Source organism: Delphinapterus leucas, chromosome 1, assembly GCF_059928025.1.
Source record: "Delphinapterus leucas isolate spDelLeu-1000000601 "Yukka" chromosome 1, BTC_Dleu_Yukka2, whole genome shotgun sequence".
Classification (NCBI taxonomy): domain Eukaryota; kingdom Metazoa; phylum Chordata; class Mammalia; order Artiodactyla; family Monodontidae; genus Delphinapterus; species Delphinapterus leucas.
The window spans coordinates 68183930-68207210 of NC_143129.1; the positions used below are offsets into that span (position 1 = coordinate 68183930).

Here is a 23281-nt window from a genome sequence, read left to right on the forward strand (position 1 = left end):
TATCTCCTGGGTGACAATTTCATTACAAAACAAGGAGTCCCTAATGCAAGAGTTCCAGAAGTTGAGTTCTGAATCAGAATGGATATTCCCATAAACATAATGTTGAAGAACTCTGGGGAAGGACTTTAAACCACTGCAAAAAAGAACCTTCATCAGGACCCTGGGAACATTTGTTAAAGATGTTTGTGCAAAAGCACGAGAAAAAGTGAGTTAATAGCTGACTTTCAATTATCCATGAGACACTTATCTTGGAACAAATTAACAATTAATACACAAGCTTACCCAAGGCATAAACAAATCATTTATCTGCTGTCATACATATTAAATCAGGAATGGCAGGAATCCCTTCTCTACTTAACTATTTCATGATCTTAAATATATCTTCCTCCTTTAAAGCAATAAAATTACCAAATATTACATATATATATGTGTGTGTGTGTACAGGTATATGTATATAAACACTCCTAAATTACCTCTAAATCATGGCCAGTATTCAACTCTATCCTTTTCCCTAACGTTAATTTCCTCACTACCCTACCAAAGCACACATTTTCCAATTCATCCTTTAGTTTTTTATATTTCCGCCTTGAAGAAGGTTGTCTTTATAGCTGAGGCTCTTAATCAGGGTTCATATATTTATAATCTTATTCTCAGTGAATTGCCTATTCATATACTTTGACCATTCTTCTATTGGGGTGCCTGTCATTTGTTACTGATGTCTAATGATACTTAATAAATTAAGAAAAATTAACTCTGTCATTCTTATAGGCTACTAATATTTCTCCATATAACTTAATTATATTTGTAGAGGCTTTTGGGAGGAAGAACCTTAAATACTTTACATAGTTAAACCTATCAATCTTTCCCTTGTATGGCATCTGAGTTGTACGCCATGTCAAAAAGCTTTTCCATGCCTAAAACTAAATAAAAATTCCTACTTTTGTCTTAGTACTTTTCTGAGTTTTTCTTTGAACATTCAAATCTTTAATCTCTCCAGAATTCATTTTTGTGTATAGTATAAGGTATGACCCTGACACACATTTTTTTTTTTTCAAATAGGCAACCAACTGTCCTAATACCACCTGGTCGCTCTACCGAATGTCAATTTCCATCACTCCAGGCTCCTAAACTCTGGTTTAATGCTGACAGGAAACTTTCATGTCTGCATTAAAGTGATCACTTTTCAAAGCTTGCTGTTGTTCAAGGAGCTATGTATTCTGCTTTGAGCATTCCCAGCACCTGCTAGAATTAAAATAAAAAAGGGGTCAGGGGATGAGAGTCTCAACTGTGACTACAATGCCAAAATATAACCGTTAAGTCACCACAGCTTTCTTTGTGTATGTACACCTGTAGTATGCACTAAAATCACCACCTGAACTGTTTCCCATGGACAGCACTTTTAGATAGGCTCTTTTACTCTGGCAAAGTTTTGAAAACTATACAAGATAAGCATCATTTATTATAACTGGGAGTTAACTATGCCTTACCAGCATGGCAAACAAGAACACCACAGGGGGCTTGCCTCGTGGTGCAGTGGTTGAGAGTCCACCTGCCGATGCAGGGGACATGGGTTCGTGCTCCGGTCTGGGCCGCAGAGCGGTTGGGCCCGTGAGCCGTGGCCACTGAGCCTGTGCTCCGGGGAGAGGCCACAACAGTGAGAGGCCCACGTACCGCCAAAAAAAAAAAGAACACCACAGGGAGTTTAGATCCACAAACAATACAAATATCAAATTTCAACCTTTCCCCCTTATTTAAAAACAGCTTTTAAGTAGTCTATTTAACCTAGTGTTCTCTTTCTGTCAGTGGCAAACAATTAAAAATAGAAATGGGAAGCCTAGAAAACAAAAATTTTTCAGGATGTGCCCAGCACTGTTCAGGGCAAAATACATCCTAACCGGCAGAGAAGGTACGTCCTAACCATTAGCATATTTAATTAATTTCTTTGGCCTTGACCAAAAAAGAGTCATTAAGCAACTCTTCTGATTACAATTTGGCTTCTCTTAAAGTGAGATAATGTACTGCTGAATGGCCAAAAATTCTGGTCCACTTCACAATTATATTTCTCATAACAGATTTATAGGTTAACACAAACAGGCATTGTTTCTATTTCTGTCTATTCTGTATTTGGTTAGCAAGAGTCAGTTCTATTGAACTCAATTACCTGTAAGTATGGTAACGAAATCAAGTTACTGACAATCAGGCTGCCAATGAGTGTGCCCATGTGGTATTACCCTTTGAGGTGCTGCCTGAGTAGCCATCTCCCTGAACAAGATCATCTAACTTCAATGATAAGCACCAACAAATATAATTTCAAACCCAGTGCATATGTATTCTGAAAAGACTTCTTAATAACCTACATTGTGCCCTTAACTCTGTACTAATGTGAACAAAACGGATAAACTTCCTGTCCTCACAGAGCTTATAATCTATACAAAGTTGAAAGAATATTTATGGAAGATTGCCTAAAGGATATGCAACATCTCCATCCTTTTAATTATTCCAAAATCTCTTCCCCTTTTAAGCCACACTCTGTTTTGAATCCTCCTCGTCTCCCCACCACGTTAAGTGTCTTTATTAATGATGATGCATCTGGCCTACAGAGGGGCCTTATGAAGTTTGTTGGTGCATGCATAGTAGGACTACTGTAAGGCCACTGTTCACTCCATTACATGGGGTCCTGTTTGTAAGGTCTCTGAGGAGCCATTTCCTTCTCATCTTAGTGTCAGGAGTTCTGCTTTTTTAAAACAAAGGTTTGTTTGCTTTCAAATGTTATGAACATAAATTGCCTGGGTTTCTTTTTTTGCACCATCTACAATGAAGCTTAGAGAAATATTTGTGCCCCACTGAAAGCAAATATTAGATTTTTACATTAGAATTTTGATTTTATTTTATATTTTTATTTTGCATTTCTTGCTATAGTTTATGAATCTCTACAAACCACATTAAATTTTGAGGTGGACAAAATGTAACAAATGGATAAATTTTGCATTAATGCATCATAAGGAAAATGTTCTTTTTAAATTTAATGGATCAGAAAACAAACTCACATGAGAAGTCAAGGGAGACAAAGGATTTCGAGAGTATGATACACAGATTTAAAAAATAAAAACCACCGGAGCCTGTGCTCTGCAACGGGAGAGGCCACAGCAGTGAGAGGCCCGCATACCACTAAATAAATAAATAAATAAATAAATAAATAAATAAATAAATAAATAAATAAAAACCAGTCAACTCTCAATTAACATGGGGAAACTGGAAAGGGAAATTAAGAAGGGAAACAGAAGAAAGATCAGAGAACATCCCAAATAATTTTTTTATTTATAGAAATTAGATCAATGTAGTTAAAAATGACTTTGTGTAAACTTGAACTTATTGTATGGTTAAAGTTACATACAATATTTAGAAATATTTATTATTCCACAGGTATCACTCAAAACAGTAAAAATAAAACAGTCAAAATTGATAAAGAAAACATTAAAATTACTTGATAATGGCCAAAAGGGTACACCTGGAAAAACAAACAGACTGTTGTTATAACCCATTTCTTATCTGAGCTCTTCCTCCCCACCCCCAAATATTAGGAAAAACCCTATGCATGGCAACAATCTGAGTCTACTGACCTCTCAGCTTTCCAATTACCTGGCATAATCTAGGCAGGTGTTTAAACCCCACGACATGCCAAGATCATGTTTTTGCTAGACAGCCTCTTTCCTTCAAGGTCACTGTCATCTTTCCTAGCAACCAAGGGACTCTACAATGATGTCACTGCTGTATGTCAACTGGGGTTCACACATAACATTGTTGAGCCATCTCCACTCAGAAGTTAAATTACCTTCCTCCTCATTGTCAGCTTCCTGAAATACCCTGTTCCTCAAACCCCAGAAAACTCCAAGCTTGCTGGGAGGTTAGACTCCAGTTCAATCTAGCACTGAAATGATTTTAAGTCCTGTCAGTTCCACGTTCGTAGGTAGTGAATAAATTCCTAGACTTCCCAATCTGCATTATCTTTCCATTCCTTCTTCACCCCTGTCCTCCCAAATATCTGATTAAAAATTAAAATGCCTTAAGAGCAGGCAGAGTAAAAAATTAGGCTCACTCTAATTCCCTTCTGTTAAAAGAAACATTTTTGTGCAAAGGCAAGGCATAGCTCTGCTCTCCAGGACCACAGCACCACAGATGACCTGCAACTATTCCCTCTCTATGAATGAACAGCTAATAGACAGCTGCCAGTAAAGCATCTGACTATCAAGGGGGTACATACATCTAGCACCAGGCAGGGGTCAATGAGAGATCACACAGAATATATGTAGATGTTTTTGCTGATCATTTCTCATTCTTTCAAAAACGCACTATTTCTTATAAACTATGGTTAGTCTGCAAACCAGCTGGTTCCAGATAAGTAAGATTTGGTTGTTGCTGAAGCACTGATAAGTGGATGGGAAATCATCAACAGATCCAGGGTAAGGAGGGTAAATGCTAATTGTCACGTGGAAGAGAACTTTGGCACGCTGGATGCTCCATGAAGGCAAGCAGTATGACTGTTACAATCACAAACTTGACAAACAGCACAATGCCTTGCAAACTGTAGGCATTCAATAAATATCTACTATGAATAAACTTGTTAAATGAAATAGATTATTCTGTAAAGTACTACAAAGAGGCTAAATAACTAGCCCAGTGGCCCACAGCCAGTAGGCGGCAAAGCCAGCATTCAAACCCAAGTCTGTCTGCTTCCAGAGCTGATGCTCTTTTCACTTCATACGTGCTTCCTCTATCAGGAGACTGATTTGCCAAGGATCTCTGGTAGAGTACTTGAAGCCATAGGATAAACATGCTTGTCTTCCTGGAAAGTAAATTTTACTGAAAAGCTGAATAATTTAAAATATTTGATATATAAAACAATCACCAATACATAACGAAAGAGAATAAAGAATTCATAGCTAATAATTTTAAATTATATGGGCCACCACAGTTTTTCCCAGGTTCTCTCAGGATACAAGTTCATTCTCCTCTGCTATTAAAGGTATATTGCTAGAAAAAAATCTGAGAATCAAAAACATCATTCAATAAATATTTGTTGAGTATCAAATACATAGCAAGCATGTGTTAAATGTCAGGGATGAAATGTAGTCCCTGAGGCACAGAGATTAAGCTATTATAAAAAAGAGAAACAAGTTAACCCATAACTAAAAGTAGTAACTTAGATGCCAGAATAGGATCTACAGAAACAGAGGAGAGGTATCTAACTCAGACTGTGCATGTTTGGAGGACATGGTGGAGGCTGAGGGAATGTTTAAGTGTTCCCAGGGTAGACCCCAGCTCTATTCTCGTCCCTAAACTGCTATTCAAAAGAGGTATGGGAATTAATTGCGGGGGGGCTACTCATGGAAAGAGAATATTTAAGAAGTTATACATTTTCATGAAAGGGCCAGAACTAGTGTAATACAACAAGAGAGAGAAATCACTGTTTTATCATTAATTATTAGAGAAATGCAAATCAAAAGTACAACGAGGTATCACCTCACACCAGTCAGAATGGCCATCATCAAAAAATCTACAAACCACAGATGCTGGAGAGGGTGTGGAGAAAAGGGAACCCTCCTGCACTGCTGGTGGGAATGTATATTGATACAGCCACTATGGAGAACCGTATGGAGGTTCCTTAAAAAACTAAAAATCGAACTACCATACGACCCAGCAATCCCACTACTGGGCATATACCCTGAGAAAACCATAATTCAAAAAGAGTCATGTACCACAATGTTCACTGCAGCTCTAATTACAATAGCCAGGACATGGAAGCAACCTAAGTGTCCATCGACAGATGAATGGATAAAGAATATGTGGCACACATATACAATGGAATATTAGCCATAAAAAGAAACGAAACTGAGTTATTTGTAGTGAGGTAGATGGACTTAAGAGACTGTCATACAGAGTGAATGAAGTCAGTCAGAAAGAGAAAAACAAATATCGTATGCTAATACATATATATGGAATCTTAAAAAAAAAAGAGGTTATGGAGAACCTAGGGGCAGGACAGGAATAAAGACGCAGATGTAGAGAATGGACTTGAGGACACGGGGAGGGGGAAGGGTAAGCTGGGACTAAGTGAGAGAGTGGAATGGACATATATACACTACCAAACGTAAGGCAGATAGCTAGTGGGAAGCAGCCGAATAGCACAGGGAGATCAGCTCGGTGCTTTGTGACCACCTAGAGGGGTGGGATAGGGAGGGTGGGAGGGAGGGAGATGCAAGAGGGAGGAGATATGGGGATATATGTATATGTATAGCTGATTCACTTTGTTATAAAGCAGAAACTAACACACCACTGTAAAGCAATTATACTCCAATAAAGATGTTTAAAAAAAGAGCGATAATGCATAATAAAATTTCCTATAATATAAAAAACAAGTAAATCAGTTTTACATTACATTTGAAAAACATACAGAAAAAATGTAATAAGATGTTCGACTTAGAGCAAAACTATGAAAATTAAAACAATGTTTCATCTATCAACATATCAAAAATTTAAAAGAGACACTGCAGGAAAAATTGATACTATAAAATATTGTACATAAAATATGTAGTACAGTTAAAAGTATAGAATGGTACCTCTCTCAAGGGCAATCTGACATGTACAAAATTTTTAAGTGTGTAATTTTTTTATTTTACAATTCTATTCCTAATGATTTATCTTTAAAAAAACAAAACAGAACACTGTATCTACAACTATGGAAAAAATCTAACATACACCAAAAAAGAACAAGTAAATAGGTTGGTCCATCAATACAATAAAATAATGTGTAACCATTAAAAAGGATAAGGTAAGGTGTGGAAGGATATTTGTGAAAAATTATTAGGTAAAAAGGCAGATTAGGTTAGTTTTTGAAGAACTGAAACCTGCAGACATGTCAATATTTTCCAGTTTTATAAGACAAGGTGAAAACTGCCCCTCCACTGACTTCACTGGGCCTCTTTGACTAACCTAAGACGACTCAACCTTGATCAGCTACAGCCACTGTGAGTAATAATTCAACGATCATGCTATCGCTTGTTATTTATGCCACTAGAAGTCACTCAACTAAATAAAGTTCAAAGATCTTAAAAAAAAAAAAAAGATTAGCCTTGAAATTACCCAGAGGTTGTACCTAGCAAATAAAAAGGACTGTTTATTTACCTGGGTAAATCTTAAAGAATAGGGAACCATGTTTTTAAAAAAAAAAAAAAAGTAGGATGTACACTGACTCTTTTTTTTTTTTTTAATCAATTTATTTATGGCTGTGTTGGGTCTTCGTTGCTGCACGCGGGCTTTCTCTAGTTGCGGTGAGCGGGGGCTACTCTTCTTTGCAGTGCGCAGGCTTCTCATTGCAGTGGCTTCTCTTGCTGCAGAGCATGGGCTCTAGGCGTGCGGGCTTCAGTAGTTGTGGTGCATGGGCTCAGTAGTTGTGGTTCGTGGGCTCTAGAGCACGGAGTTCTGGTGCACGGGCTTAGCTGCCCCAAGGCAGGTGGGATTTTCCTGGGCCAGGGCTCAAACCCCTGTCCCCTGCATTGGCAGGGGGATTCTAAACCACTGCACCACCAGGGAAGTCCCTCCTTTTTAAATTATGTACACATACATGAGAGGGGCAGGCACACCTGGGGTATGAGCATGGATGTGGATGCACTGTGCATCTAATTAGGGTACATGGGTCTGCACACCCACAGGAGCATTCCAGGAAAGGGGTTCAATCACTGAATCAGCACCATACTGGGTCTTATAGCAGGATGGAACTATTAAGATGTGATTCCAGCATCATGGAACTGGCAATGGCTCTGACACTACAGTCTAATCCTCTGAAATCACACCATGATTTCTTCCAGGAATACTCATAAAATTGTTAACTTGTCTTCTCAGGCTTCTGTGATGTTTACGATGTCTCTCATAACATCAGAGGATTTTCACCAATTCCTTCCTAACAGTGATTGGCATATGAGTTAATATATATTACAGTCTGCCAAAACAGACTTCTTGGCTGACTGCATGAAGAAGCACTCAGAGGGAAGTACCTCTGCACCGTGGTGTAAAGAAAAATGTTTCAGACACAAACACTGTAACAATAAACAGGGTGATACGGGGAAGGATTAAGCAGGGTGTATATGACAGGGAATACCAATACCATTAAATGACTAACTTATCAGAAACAATAATCAACTGTCATGTTTCTTCAACTGAAAGCTGGCTTAATTACAGCTTGGTGGGGGGAAGGGGAGTAGTAAACAAATCCCCAGTACTTGCCAGCATATCAATTTTAAGTCACAGCTCATTTGAGAAACATTAAAATATTTTACACACGTCCTGATTTCCTATCTAGCCAACAACAAAAAAAATAAATGATGCCCCAAATGAAAATTATCTGGATGTTAACATCGGCAAGTAGCTTCAGTTTAAAATATAATTCCAAAATGTTCAGGATTTATGGATTACCAGAATCAGCAATCTATATACAAACAGCTTCAAAATATTTTTATAATCAACAACTGGATATGCTTGAAAGCTAGGTTAATATTAAATCTGCTAATCAATTGTCCATATCCCCAAACTGCAAGATGGAGGTGAGTGCACCACTGGCTCTAGACCACACAATCTGGAACTGGGAACTGCATAAGAGCACTAAGGATAAACTCAGAAGTAGTTGCTAAATAGTTCATCATTCAACTTGACTGGAAGCAGAAGTTAATGGTTAAGAGCATAGTAATGCTCTTAATTGCATACAGCTATACCAAATAGGTCAGAGACCTAGGTGTACCACTTAGCCTCTTTACACTGTATAGTTTTCTCACCTGAAAGATGAAGAGGATGACACCTGCACACACTTCATGGGGTCATTGTGAAGATTAATATGAAAATGCATGTAAAGCTTAGTAACTGGCACAAAGACTTGGTAAACATTATTTATTACTGTTATCACTAGAAATTAATACATTTGTTAGAAGTTATGGAATCTCTTCCACAAATTTTGCCTGTGTATTTGGCCACTAAAACAGGACAAAGATCATGAAAATAGCCTCATAATTTGGAAATCATCTTCAGCTCTTCAGCTAAATCTTACTCTTCCTGGACCAGCCAGGCCGAACTTCAGTTCCTTGAAAGTGCCGCATTTTCACTGTTTCAAGAATTATGTATATGTTGCTCCCTTTGCAACATTTTCAACCGCACTTCCTACTCCCAGACTTGAACTGTTAACTTTCAGTCACCCTTCATGTCTCAGTGTAAACACTGCTTCCTCAGAAGCCCTTCCTAAATCCTTTTGTCCAGATTAGGTGTCCCTATCTTACGCTTATGTCCCTATCTTATTCAGAGTATTCTGAATCTCCCATATTTTACTCAATTAACTGTGAACAGTGTTATTTAATGTATGACTTGCCCAACATGCTGTAAGCTTTGAGAGGACAGAGACAGTATCTGTCTTATTCACTACTCTTTCTCCAGTGCTGGGTGCATGACAAGGAATAGAAGAAAGCTCTATATTTATTGAATTAAATGAATGCAGAAGGACCAGTCAGGTTGGTTAATTATAATCCAGTTCATGCTCACATATTACAGTTCCTGATTAGCTTACTGTTCTTGTTCATTCACATTCTAGTAAGATGTTTCAAGTTTAAAATCTAAATACTACCATTTCAGACTCCCCATATGTTTTAGCTCTGCTGCTGAGTTAGGATCAAGCCTATCATGTTCTGTATTCTTAATACGTCTATTAAAATGGTATTCAGATGGAAGCCAAGCTACTGAAAGTATCTGTTGTGTTTACTGGTTTTCACCCAAAAACATGTTTTGAAGAACGCCACAGCTTAAAAAGAAAAACAAAGTATGAAAATAAAACATAATTTGTCAATTTAGAATCCTATGGGCCAGAAAAGTTAAGTGATTTGTTCAACATCATAAAGCTAGATAATGCTACAAACAGAATAAGGATCCAAGTTTCCTAGTTCGCTGTTTGTCTTTCCACTATGGAGCCTTTACGGTGCATTGAGAAGTTGAAGATACTGTAAGCAATAATTCTGAAATGAAACAAGCAATCATTCAATGCTACTGAATCATTTTTTACAAACTTTTTAAAACTATGGATGACCAGACCTCTACTTTTATTAGAAACTCAGGTGGTAAGGTCTGGGCCTCTGCATCCTGAAAAAGTTCCATGGACAAGTCTTATCCCAGCAAAGATTGAGAACCCCTAATTTAATCAATCAAGCATCATTTGCTAAATGTCTACTCTGTCCCTGGCAGTGTGTTCCTGCTCTCAAGGCTCTTAGGAGGAGACAAGATTTACTTATATAACTCAATTAGAGAAAAAAATAAAGACTGTGTATAATGAAGTGCTGAATTAGCTAAATGAACACAAATTAAGTGCTAAATTCAGACAAAGTAGGACAGAAGCACAGGCTTGAGAGATCAGCTATTTGTGGAGATAGACTAAAGGACGGATAGGTCCCGTATGATAAATAAGGATAACTGTTTTCAAACAGTGCACCCAGCAGGAGTCCTAAGGATCCTGTGGAAGGGTCTTAAGGGCCACAGTGGAGAGTAGAGGGAGGATGCTTTCACTGCCCCTGTGCCCATCTCAATCAGAACAGCTCCACTCTTACCTTTTAACATTAAGCTTCTGCCTAAAATTCATTTTGAAAAGAACTCCAATGGCCTTTTGTTTGAAAACTCTCGTATTTACAAATGTAAAAGAAGAAGAAGAAAACAATCAGTGGTGAAGTAATTTGTCCCAGTCACCTGGGGGAACCCAGGTCTCCCAACTCCAAGTTCCACTTTCACTATACCACACCACATACCACGACATTCCAAGGGAGGGGACAGTGTGAGCGTGTGAGCAAAGGTTCTCACAGAGCATCCCAAACACCAGACTGACCAAAACAGTGGGCTTACTTTCAGGTCATATGACAGAACTGTGAAGTGGGAGAGGAGAGGAGAGCCCACGCTTCAGAATAAATATAGCCACCCTCCCAGAACAGCTCTTCAACACAAAGTTTTACGGCGATTTTTAAAAAACTTAAAACCTGATAAAAGAAACTGTTTGTGGTGGGCCTATAAGGGGACTTCCTGGTGGAATTGTTGAGTCATGCTATTTAAGGAAGTAGTAAAAGATAAGAATGCATAGGCAGGGATGGGTGTGAGATAAGAGAATGCCCTGAAATCAAGGACAAGTTTATGTTTGCCACAATGCAATACCTCCATTGTGTAGTTTTCAAGAGTATTGGGGTGTACCTCCCTCTCCCCAGGTGCTGGCTGCACATGGAAATGTACAACCTGCAGTATGGTGTCCCACAGAATCAATCTAAAAGCTAAAGCTTCTCCCTCTCTACAGCAGCACAAGTAATAAAATTGCTGATTTTACTCTTGTGCTCATGTAAGAAAAACTATTACAGTACTTTAAAAGTGCTTCTGCTATCAATTTGTTATTCCCCACAGCATCCCTGTAACAATGGTATTATCATCATCTTATTGTTGAAACAACTATTGAAGCCAGTGTCAAAGCCAAAAAGAGATGCCTAGAATTTACAATGTTCAGACTCAATGCTCAGTCCACACTCAAAGTGGCATGAGCATAAATCTCAATCCTATTATTTGTATGTTTATCACACATTTAATTCAGTAAAACTTTCTTGATTTTCACAATAAACTTGCAACCTCATAAGAGCCACCCAATCATGTCTCAAACGACAGGTCTACAATTGAATTCATCGCCTATTCCCCCAAACGGTTCCGTCTTCCAACTCCCCTACTTCTGTTCATGGCACTGCTTTTGATAATCTAAGCTCAAAACCCTGCTATCCTCTTTGACTCTAAGTAGCTGCTAAACACTTTAAGGACTTTGATTATGGCTCCTTGGCCCAGAGCAAAAAACTTCAGTGATTCCTTACTGCCAAGCGAATGAAATCCAAACTCCTGCATCACCAACCCACAGCATTCAGAGCTCTCCAGAACAGAGTCCCAACCTGCCTTCCACCACTCTCCAATATGCAGCCTCAGTAATAGCTAACCTAGAAGTCTTGCTATTCCCCAAACACGTTCTGTGCTCATTAAGCACATAACCTTGGGAAAGTCACTTAATCTGGGCTTCATTTTACTCAAAAATAAAATGGGCATAATAATATTTCCTGAAAGGAGCAAATGAGTTAATGAAAATGAGAGTGCTGCTATAAATTTCAAGGGACTATAAAAATACACACAGTATCATTATGTCATGGTTACAGTAATTTTATTGTATTTATACCTGCCTTGCTCCAGAAAGGATATAACGTAGCCCACATAAAAGACAAAATAACAGGAGTTTAAAGATGGAAGCAATAAAACAAATGCAAAACAAAACATTAAGGGCCTAAAATGGAACTGGGAATGAGGCTAAGAAAAATTATGGATACCATAATTGCCTATCTAAACTTTCAGATTAATAATTTGGTCTAAACACTGTAGTTTGATTTGAAAAGGAAATAAAGTCAATTAGTTCAGTGTCCAGAAGACTAAAAACAAAACCATTGGTCAGAAATAAGAGAGTTCTTACTGTAAAGACTAGGCAAGAATTTCTCCCAAAGGTCCTTATTTTGCGTGATGTAACTGGACAACATTCTCAACATCTTTACTATGGATTATCTATTTTCATTACATCATTGTTAGAGTGAAAGCCTCTTCAGGTCTGGTAATTGCCTTATTATGTTTGTATCTCTATAGCTTAAAGCAATTAGTCAACAAACCACATACCTTAATTTTTATATACTGGTTTCCATGGATCCAATCTCTCCCTTCCTATTTCAAATCAACTTGCACACCACCATATTAATCCTAGAACACTGACCGCTTTTGTCATACGATTCCTTACTTCAAAAACCTCCAATGGCCTCCCTGCACATAGAATACCTCATTTTTTACGTATACAGCACAATCTTGAACACAACCTCCCCGGCAATGTCGTCCCATTCCTCTAAATTCTTTTCACCCTTTTAAATTCAGCTTAAAAATCTCACCTTCTACTAAAAGTCTGCTCTGACTAGCAGCAATGTGGTAGAGGGAGAGATGGGGGCACGGGGAGGAGGAGACTAGAAAGTCTTGTGTTCTCATCCATTACTCAATAGTGAAGAGACTGTGGGCAAGTCACTAAACCGCCTGAGAATAATGCCTCCTCATCTGTAAAGGTTTTAGGATAGATTGTATCTAAATTACCTTCCAGCTACAACAGTTCTAGGATGCTTTGGTTGGACACACTTTGATTTCTACTCTGATCATTATTATCTATTATATATTTTAATATGTAATTACAATTATCCCTTGGTAACCACAGGTGATTGGTTCCAGAATCTTCAAGGATACCAAAACCCAGGGATGCTCAAGTTCCTTATATAAGAGGGTGTTATATTTGCATATAACTTATGCCCATCCTCTTACATACTTTAAATCATCTCTAGATTAGTTATAATACTGAATACAATGTAAATGCTAAGTCAATAGTTGCCAGGTACAACAAATTCAAGCTTTGCTTTTTGGAGCTTTCTGGAATATTTCTTTCCAATATTTTCGATCTGCAGTTGGTTGAATTCACGGATACCAAACTCACCAATGTGGAGGGCCAACTGTATATACATTGCTTTAAAATTTTTCCCTGCTAAGTAAATGCCACAGCAGAGTCTTCCACAGCAAAGTCTTATATTCCCTTGTTAGCCCCAAAGACAACTGGCATAGGGACCACGTACAAAGCAGCAGATATTTTTTTGCAAGCTAAGAAATGTTTAAATAATTATTTTTAAAAGGTTGATTAAAATATACTTGCCTACTGCAGTATGAATCAGCAAAAAAAAAGCATTTTTTCACTAAGCAGACTATTAAAATAAGTATACTAAAACAAGAAAATAGCTAAGTCACTTTTCTCTAAAAAATATATTCACTCTGCAGATTAGAAAGCTAGTCAGTACAACTCCGTTTCTTGAGGAGATGACCACGTGTTAAAAACAATTGAGCTGTTTTGTTTTGTTTTTTGGCATGTGGGATCTTAGTTCCCTAACCAGGGATCAAACCCTCAGCTCCCTGCCTTGGAAGCTCAGAGTCTCAACCACTGTATGGCCAGGGAAGTCCCAAAAACAATTGAGCTGTTTAACATACACAACAAAATGTTCACTTCCTAGCCATTCCTGTTTATACCTTCTGTTGCAATGAGAAAGCTCACCAGTCCAAAGAAAAAAAGGCCTACCCATAATTTTTATTATCTTACCAACTTAATGATTTAACTTTATATACTAAAGCTATGACTCCAACATAAAAAACCAATAAAGTTACACAGAGAATTATGAAATAAATCATGTGACAAATTAAACTGTACTTGCAAGGACTTTCAATATCACAGGCTGAGTAAATCTACTACCAACATTCACACTGAGCTAAGTTTGGTGCTTCACATTGTCATTTTAAAAATTAATATTATGTATCCCCTTCTGGATGAATATCTAGTTTCCTGGATAGTACTTTAAAAAAGAATCTGATAAATCTAGAGGCTTGCTGATTTTTCTTTTGCTCATTGCTAGGCCTATCTGCAAAATCTAGGCAACACTGAAAACTTGAGTATTTGCTTAACTGGGAAAAAAACAAAAACAAAGGCGTTTTATCAGTCACTGAGTACAAATATCTTATCAATGCTCAATAAATTAATATCCTGCGGTAAAAACACAGAACTCTATAAACAGAGCTTCTTCACATCAGAGGTTCTGAAAGTCAAGACAATTCTCATATTCCAAATTCTAAATATACTGTACATGGATCAGTAAGTCAAGCACTGGCTCCACTCATGCTATTTTTATTTCCATTGCTATTACCGCCGAAAGAGTTTATAAGGGCTCACTGCCAGTTTAGAACATAGTCAGAAATATTTCAGTACAAAATAAAACCAATTTATTCCTAAGAAGAAATATAAATCTATTAAGTTATTCAACTATCTTTATTTACAAAATGTCAACAATGTGCAAAAACATTCAGCAAAAGAAGATGGATAAGTAATCTGTGAACCATAATTATTACCTCTTTCAACCCTGATTTCACTCAAAAAGATATTTTTAAGCAACACAATCAGGATAAGAATTAAGCAAAATTCTAGCCCAAAGAGTTCCCTATAAAGAGGAAAAGGACAAAAGGATTCATTTAGGAGGGATACAGAAACTCAAATAAGGCAGATGTATAACAATCAAATCCACACTCTAATACCTAATATTAGATTTCCTTGAGAAATAAGTAATAAACATGTTTGCTCAGGCATTTAACATTAAAGGAGCCAAAAGAAACAAGAACATGGGTGGCCAAAAAGAGACATGTTTTGTCTGTGACTTGTTCTGCAAACAGTAATTATTTAAATAGTTCTAAATACAATCATTTCCATTAGGAAAACACATTCCTGCTTAAAATTAGGCTTCATAGTAAGTCTTTACTAATCACAAAAACTGTAACTGAACCAACACCTGTATAAAAGCAAATTAATGACAGTCATACACCAGTATTTTAAAAGAAAATTAATTTTAATAGTGCTTGAAAGAAGACTAAAGCTGTGGGCTTTCAACATTAAAAACAAAACAAAAATAACTGATAACATTAAGGCAATCACTACTACATTATATTGTAGTCCTCCTAGTACAAAGGAACAGACATTCATGAAAGTGAGAGACCAATTTTAAAAACACAACTTAAACACACAAACCCACACACCTAAACTCAAGATCAAGCAATACAGATTCAAGAAATTTTAAATGTTTCATTTTTAATGGAAAATACTTATGAAAGGCAACATTCAAATTTCCAGTTCTGTCATTTTAGAACCACCTGCTTAAGATATTCAAGGCTCCTTTAAACATCTTTGGTGGCTTTATAAGAGCAATTTAACATTGAGTCCTAAACTTATTCCAAAATCCACTGACCAGATGAACAACAGATTAACAATTACTTCAACCTATGCAGCAATGAAACACATTTTATTCCTTCTTCTTTATACTGCCTATCGAAGCAGAGAATAGTGAATTTAAAATACGGCAGAATACGACACCATTTAAACCTGAATAATAGTCGCTATTTGTTTTTTCCTTGACTACTGGGATTTTTGACAATGACAAAATGAAAGGAATTAGAAATTAGTTTGGGGCCGAGGTTGAAAATTACTTGAACAGTAATGGCTTGGAAGAACGGTCCTTTTAGAAATTAAAAATATTTGGTCAGCTGTCACATAAATTTTCAAGACCTAAATTCATAAGTACCATTATAATTACTAGATGGGGCAAGTTAAGAAGGAAGTAACAATGGGTTTTCTGAAAACTCGTGGGAAGCCACCTGACAGATACAAAAGGAGACAGGCAGGTTATAAACTTATGAAGGCTCAAAAGTAACCTAAAATACTCTATCAAGCTTGGCTCACAAGTTAGAGTTAGGAATAAGTCACAGCAATTCTACCACATTCCCAGGACATTTTAATCATCACTTTAAGATAAGCTAGTTAAAAATATGATGGAAAATGTCAGACAGGAAAATCTTATAGGTCAAAAATCATATGTGGAATCACTATCTCACAGTGGAACAATTTTAAAAATCACTAATCAATCAAAATAAAATGCACAACTTGTCTAGACTAAATTAAGACAATCCAAAAAGAATTCTGAATTATTTTTTAAAAAATCTGTTTGCAAAGCACATGCTTTACTGTAAGTATTCTACCTTATCTTAAACACTATAATTTCAACGTAACAGAATATACAGCCCTCATCCTCATCAAGTTCACTTTACTCATTGAAATAGCTACTAAGGCCAGTATGATCTCTCCTTTATCCCAGGCTATGCTCTGATTAAATCAAGAAACACAGCTTCTTACCGGAGTTTGGGGGATTATAAAGAACCTATCTAAAGCATGCTCATGGATCACTTCTGTGATTATGCTTATTTAAAACCATAGTCTCCAAATGAGAATTTGAGGAAATGAATTTTTACAATAGCATGGAAAGCCAACCAAAATATAAGTCCAGTTAACAATAGTCATCCTTTCCTGTATCACAAAAACTGTAAGAAAAAAATTTTGTTTGTAAAAGGCAACGTACATTTTATCATCTTGGATAAAATATCTACAGCCTTGGTAGTGGTTAAATTGCAGCTATAAAGGAAACTGTCCTGAGATAAATGGTTTTCCTATGAGAAGGTTTCACTGCTACACTTCACCTCGGGACAATAAATCAAATTAGCTGCACCTTGTCCTCTGTTCAATGACATCATCAGTTTGACCACATCTTGGGAATCGGGTGCAAACACATATGCTATTGAAGGCATGAAATCATATTACTGTTTTTTGGTCTATCCAACCTCATGCTTCAGGTCTCTGAAGCAGTTATTCACCTGAACATTCTCACGAAAGCTACAGATTTTTTTTTTCCTGCTGCATTCAGGGCCAGCATAGTGGAGGTAAAAGAATAGTAAGAACTGGTTATTTGAAATTGGCTTGCTTTTAGCCCATTAAATCTAGTATTTTGTTGTCAATTAAACTGAAGACTAATGTCTCACAAAATATGTATCTCGCAACTGACCATCAAGTGCCTTAACATAATTTCAAAGATTAAACACATTGGTGTTAAACAACACTTCTCTGATACTTTACTAGCCAGGGTTAAAAATCCACCAATGAGAAGCAACACCATGTTTTTAAAAAACACATTAGAACTATACAAAATAAAAAAGAAAGAAAACTTTACCGAGGGAAAGCCCCCAAATCAAAATTACTATTTCTTTAAATAGCAAAAGTTTATCTGCCTTTCACAGACCAAATGTCCTAAGTCTACATAAAACATAAAATCAATCCTGGCAACTTAAAGAATGAGGGGCCGGTGTGCCGGGAGGGGAGTAAGTTCCAAGATCAGGGTAGACACAGTGCCTGTGTTTATTCTTCTATTTTCACTCATTTAACCATGACACAAACACTCAAAAAAAACCATAACCCCATTTCTGTTTTCAGGAGTGCTACAATTAAAATAAGCAAGTCTATGACAGTGATAGCACAAAATTAATATCAGCCCATTTTAAATTAGAATGAAGAGGCTGAAAAGGGAAGATAGCACTGAGGAATTTTGAAAGTGCTGTTAATTGGAATTTCTAAAATACCTACCTATTCTACAACTCCTAGAAAAAACTACTGGTTTCTACAAATCCTGCAGACCTTTACAAAGCCTGAAAGTGTTTAACTTGGGGGTAGGAGCCAAGGGGCAGGGGTGAACTAGCCCCAAAACAAAGTGATTTATTTGTATTAAACCAAAATAGGTTTCATTCGCCTCTGAAAATGAGAAGTCATGGATTTTTTTTTCTTAGGCCCAATATTACGGCAAACTCTAAGAAAGTCTTTTTAAGAGAAAACAAAACACGACAGAGCTGATGCTTAGCTCGGAGCTGTCTGAACGCTGCTAAGGCCCCAAGAGGGTTTGTTTTGCCCGCGGAGTAGGGGTATGTGTGTGGAAGTTGGTGGGGGGGCGAGAGTCATTTTGGTTATTAGTAAATAAATCAAGCGGCAGAGAACATGAGGCCTAGGCCACTGCTAGAGGAGCCAAGGCCTAGCTCTCCCCCTTCTCTTCCCAGCACAGCCTGGGTTTGATCTCAGAGCCCTGTGGATTGCCAAGGAAAAAAAAAAAAGAATCATATCGAACCACAAAAGCACATGGGGAGAATGTAAAATATAAACACGGCGTTGGGCTGTGAGTGGCTGTTATTAAAGGTCTGAATTACTAAACATGAGAGGCGGGGAAAGCCAGGCGGCCATTTCAATAATATAAACCTCCCCGAATTAGACATTATTCAAATGAGAGAGGTTCAGCTAACCAGAGAATCGAGAGGACCCAGCACCCAGCAAGAAAACAGGAGTACAGAACCAGGGAGGGGGATCCCCGCCCCTACCCAACTCCCAGCCGGAGAGGGGAAACCAAGAATATTATCAACTTGTCAGCCCAGCCGGCTCTGGGGCAGGGGCAGGAGGGCAGCGCTTTACATCAGAGGTCCTGGGAGGCCTGCGGGCGCTTCTGGGGCCTGGGAGCGAGAGGCGCTCGAGGGCCCTGGGCCCCGTCGGTCCGGGTCAAGCGCAGAGGCGGAGGGGGAGCGGGAAGGGGCAGGGGGAGACAGAGATCAGACCGCGCCGAGCACCTTCAGCCCAACTCCCTCGGGAATCCACGGCCGCCCGGGGACAGGGGGCTTTACCAGGACCCACTGAGACCCCTTACCGCTGGCCCGGAGCACATGGGGCGGCCCGGCAGGACCTGCCCCTCGGAGGGCAACTTTCCCCAAGGTCCGCTTTCAACCCAGTCCGCCCCCAAGGAGGAGAAGCGGACCCCTGCGCGGGCTCCCCACCCCCTCCGCCCCGAGGCCACCTCGCAGCGCCCGCGACCGCTCACCCCTACCCACCTATAGCGCAGGCCTGGCTCGGGTCAGGCCGCTACACTGGACATAAGTGGGGCGCGGCCGAGGTGCCCGAGTTCGTGACCCCCGGGCTCAGCCCCGCTCGGACCCCGGTGCGGCGGCGGGGCTCGGGCGCCGGCAGAGCGCTCTCCACAGGCGCACCCCCGGCCGCCCTCCGGGCCGCCCCCCGCGTGGGCAGCGCCCCCCCGCCCCGGCCCGCTCCCGGGGGTAGGACGCGTGCGGCTGTCCGGCCGCCGGGGTCCGCTCCGGCCCCGCCGCCTCCCCGGCATTGTGCTCGCCGCCACCTCCATTCCCCCTCCACGCCCCCCCCAACCCGCGCCCGCCCGGCCCGGGTCGCCCGCCCGCGCCCCGCCGCGCCCCGCCGCGCCAGCAGCTATGAATATGTAAAATGTCTTTATTGTCCTCTCCCTCTGCCCCGGCCCCGCGGCCCCGCCGCGGACCCGCTCGGGTTCGGGCTCGGCGGCGAGGACGGGCGGCGGCGGCGGCGGCCGGCTGAGAAGGAGGGCCGGTGCCGGCGGGCGGGCGAGCCGGCAGCGGGGTGGGCTGGGGCAGGAGGAGCGCGGTGGATCGCAGCCCCCTTTGCCCCTTGTCTTCCCCCTCCGCCTGGCCTCTCCGAGCCTCTTTCCCCCTCCGTTCGGCGCCCGGCGGGGGTTCCGTGCTCCCCGGCCCCCCATCTCCCCGCCGTTAATTATAATAATCCTGAGTACTAATAAATTATGCTAAGTCGCGGGGGGGGGCAGCGGGAGCCGGGGTTGAGTATGAATATGAATATGTAAAATGCTGTAATGATTACCTGCTGCTGCTGCCGCCGCGGCTGAACTCTCATCTTGACTCGCTGCTCCTCCGTCCGCCATTTTGAATATTTTAACCAAAATCGCCCGGTCGATAAACCCTCCCTCGCTCCGGCTCCCCTCCCCCCTCCCGCCCTCCATGCCTCCTCCCTCCTCTCCGCCCCCTCCCGCTCCCTCCTCTCCCCGGGCGCGCGCCAGGGGGCGCGCGAGGCCGTCCCCTTGGAAGAGCCCCACCCCTTCGGGCGCTCTGCGCACGCGCCCCCTGGCCGCTGTGGTTCTTCAGTAGCTAAAGCGCCCTCAACCTGCCAGTCACCCCTTCGCTTCTTTTTTCCTTCTGGGCTCTGCACATGCGCGACTTTCTCCGCGCGCCTGAAAAGCAGTCCGCGCATGCGCTACTTCCCCTTGGCTACCTCCCGTTGCGTAATCTGTGAAGGGTAGTACAGGGAGCAGTTGAGCCTTGTTACTATCATTCCTACTCCTACCGCCTCACTCCCCTCCCAGTTTTACTCCGGTTTCCCCCAGTGGCATTCTAAAAGAAGCGCAGGGGACACAGCGGCCAAGAGGGTGGAGAAGCATGGAGTATCGGTGGGCGAACCAGCCCGCGTCTTCTACGCTGCGGACTTTTTAAGGCTTTCCACGCTGTTGAAACACTGACAACAAAGGAGGGGCCGTTCCCCTCTAGGTAATTTCCGGCCCTGTGGGCAGGTAGGGGCGGAAACGCCTTCCGCGGGGAGCAGGGCTGGAGGCACCTGCTGGGCCACGCGCGGGCATCCCGCTTTAAATTTGAATCCGAACTAGTCCCCGCCCCCAGCTCTGCGAATGCTGGAGACCCGGCCCCGGTAACGCAAGGGGGAGTGTCCTGTGGTGGTTTTAATTAGCCCCAAATCTGTTCTGCTCTATTTGTGTCTAACACCCGGCTAGCTTCCTCGCTAGCTGGGAGTTTTATTAAGTCGCTAATTCCCGCCCCTACCCTTGTTTCACGCGCCTCGATCGCCGCTCACCGGATCGTAAGAAATAGCCGACCCCCCATCCTATAGATAGGCATTCTCCCTTTCCTTTCGCTTAGGAACATCTTTTAAAACCTAACAGTAAACTGGAAACCGACGACCTAGTAAATAAAAATGTCGAAATCAGCGGTAGCTTCATCATGAATTTTACTTTGCTGCTTCTCAGAGTAAATATGATAAGTAGGCGTTTTCCGTTGTAAATATCTTTCTTTGTAACTAGTCATAATGTTCTAAGATTTCTTTATCTTTAATGGTAGATTTTCCTGGACAAGACCCTGGTCTAATTATTTTACGAATTTTTAAGCCCTATGATTTTCCCAGTTTTTTTTAAAGAGAAGTGTACTGTATTTCATGGTTACCAAAGTAAAAAACAAAAACAAAAAAAAACTAGATAGTCTGTCTTGAGAAAAATGACTGTAAAGTTTAAATTGGGTAGGATTACAGATTCTACACTGAGAAAAAAACTGATCTCTAGGAGATAGCCAGCAGTTATTTTAATGGCTAAAGTTTTAATCATGGGTCTTAGCCTGCTAATTGAATTTCTTACACTGTGGAAGTACAGTTAAAGCTATTGTCAATGACAGCCAATGAATTTCGGGTGGTATTGATTTATTCATGGCAATTAAGCCCTAGGGTGTATGCATGACTGTTTAAGCCAAATAATTGGGCTACCCTATAATCTAATTATTTCAAACTACACCAACCAACACAGGGTTAAGGAAATGCAAAATTTAATCATGTTACAATTAATCTGTAAATATGGCCTGAGTTATATTCACCAGCATTACTATACGGAAAGTCTCAGAATCATCAACCTATTTGAAACAAGAGTTAAGAACATGGCCCTGGTCTGAGGGCAACAAATTTGAAATCATCTTAACTAAAAGAAACGAAGTCAAATACCCTTATTTAAATTCTTATCTTCTGTTTAAACTTTGTTTTGCTCTTTATTTCAAAAAGTAAATTAATATGACTTTCAGAAAGTAATTGAAGCCAGTGCATGTGCTATTCATTTTTTATTATTTTATTTCCATAAAAGGAAATTTTTATGGAATGAATTGTTATGTAAAGAATAATAGCTCTGTGAGGAAAAAAAAAAGCTTACATAGTCTGTATCAATGATTCATTTTCCTCCTGATGATAATATTTATGTTTCCAAATGTGTGCCCTGGGCCGAGCATAGTGGTTACTCATAAACATTTGTTGAATAAAAAATAATGAATAATACAGTTTTATATGTTAGGATTTATTTTAAAAATTGATCAAGCCATTTATTGAACAAATATTTATGAACATCAGCATTCTGCCATAAACTTTACTAGGTGCTAAGGATATGAAAACATGTAAGATACTGCTTTGACCTCAGCAAACTCAGTGTATCAACTATTTTTAATCCTCACAACTCTGGGAAGTAGGAACTCTGTTTATCCCCATTTTCCAGGATGGGGAAATTAAGACATAGACGTTATATAACTTGCTTGTATTAGGGTTCTCCAGAGAAACAAAACCAATAGGAGATATATATAACTTTATATATATGAAAGAGATCTCTAATAAAGAATTGGCTCATACAGTTACAGAGGCTGAGAAGTCCCCAGATCTGCAGTCTGAAGGCCTGAGAACCAGTGGTGTAAGTTCCAGTCTAAGTCCAAAGGCCTGATTCAACTTTATGTTCTTTCTACTACGATCCTAATCCCCTAATATCCATTTCCATACATGTTCCCTAGATTTGTTTCTGTATAAATTAGAAGACTCAAGGAGTTCTTTTTTTTTTAAATTTATTTAATTAATTTATTTACTTTGGGCTGTGTCGGGTCTTCGTTTCTGTGCGAGGGCTTTCTCCAGTTGCGGCGAGCGGGCGCCCCTCTTCATCGCGGCCTCTCTTGTTGTGGAGCACAGGCTCCAGATGCGCAGGCTCAGTAGTTGTCGCTCACGGGCCTAGTTGCCCCACGGCATGTGGGATCTTCCCGGACCAGGGCTCAAACCCATGTCCCCTGCATTGGCAGGCAGATTCTCAACCACTGTGCC

At 40.2% G+C, this 23281-nt stretch overlaps 1 protein-coding gene across 6 annotated transcripts in view; it reads right to left on the bottom strand.

The window, feature by feature from the left end:
* POU2F1 (POU class 2 homeobox 1) overlaps positions 1-20360 on the bottom strand; it is a 186589-nt gene extending 166229 nt beyond the window's left edge. For 2 of the 6 annotated variants that reach the window (XM_089911659.1, XM_089911650.1), the window contains exon 1: positions 20249-20360. In XM_089911659.1, the coding sequence (XP_089767785.1) occupies positions 20249-20309 (61 nt within the window). In that variant the 5' untranslated portion in view covers positions 20310-20360. The remainder of the gene's footprint in view (positions 1-20248) is intronic. The other 4 variants (XM_089911642.1, XM_089911627.1, XM_022560043.2 and 1 more) reach the window with 3 other exon arrangements.
* Positions 20361-23281: the final 2921 nt, after the last annotated feature.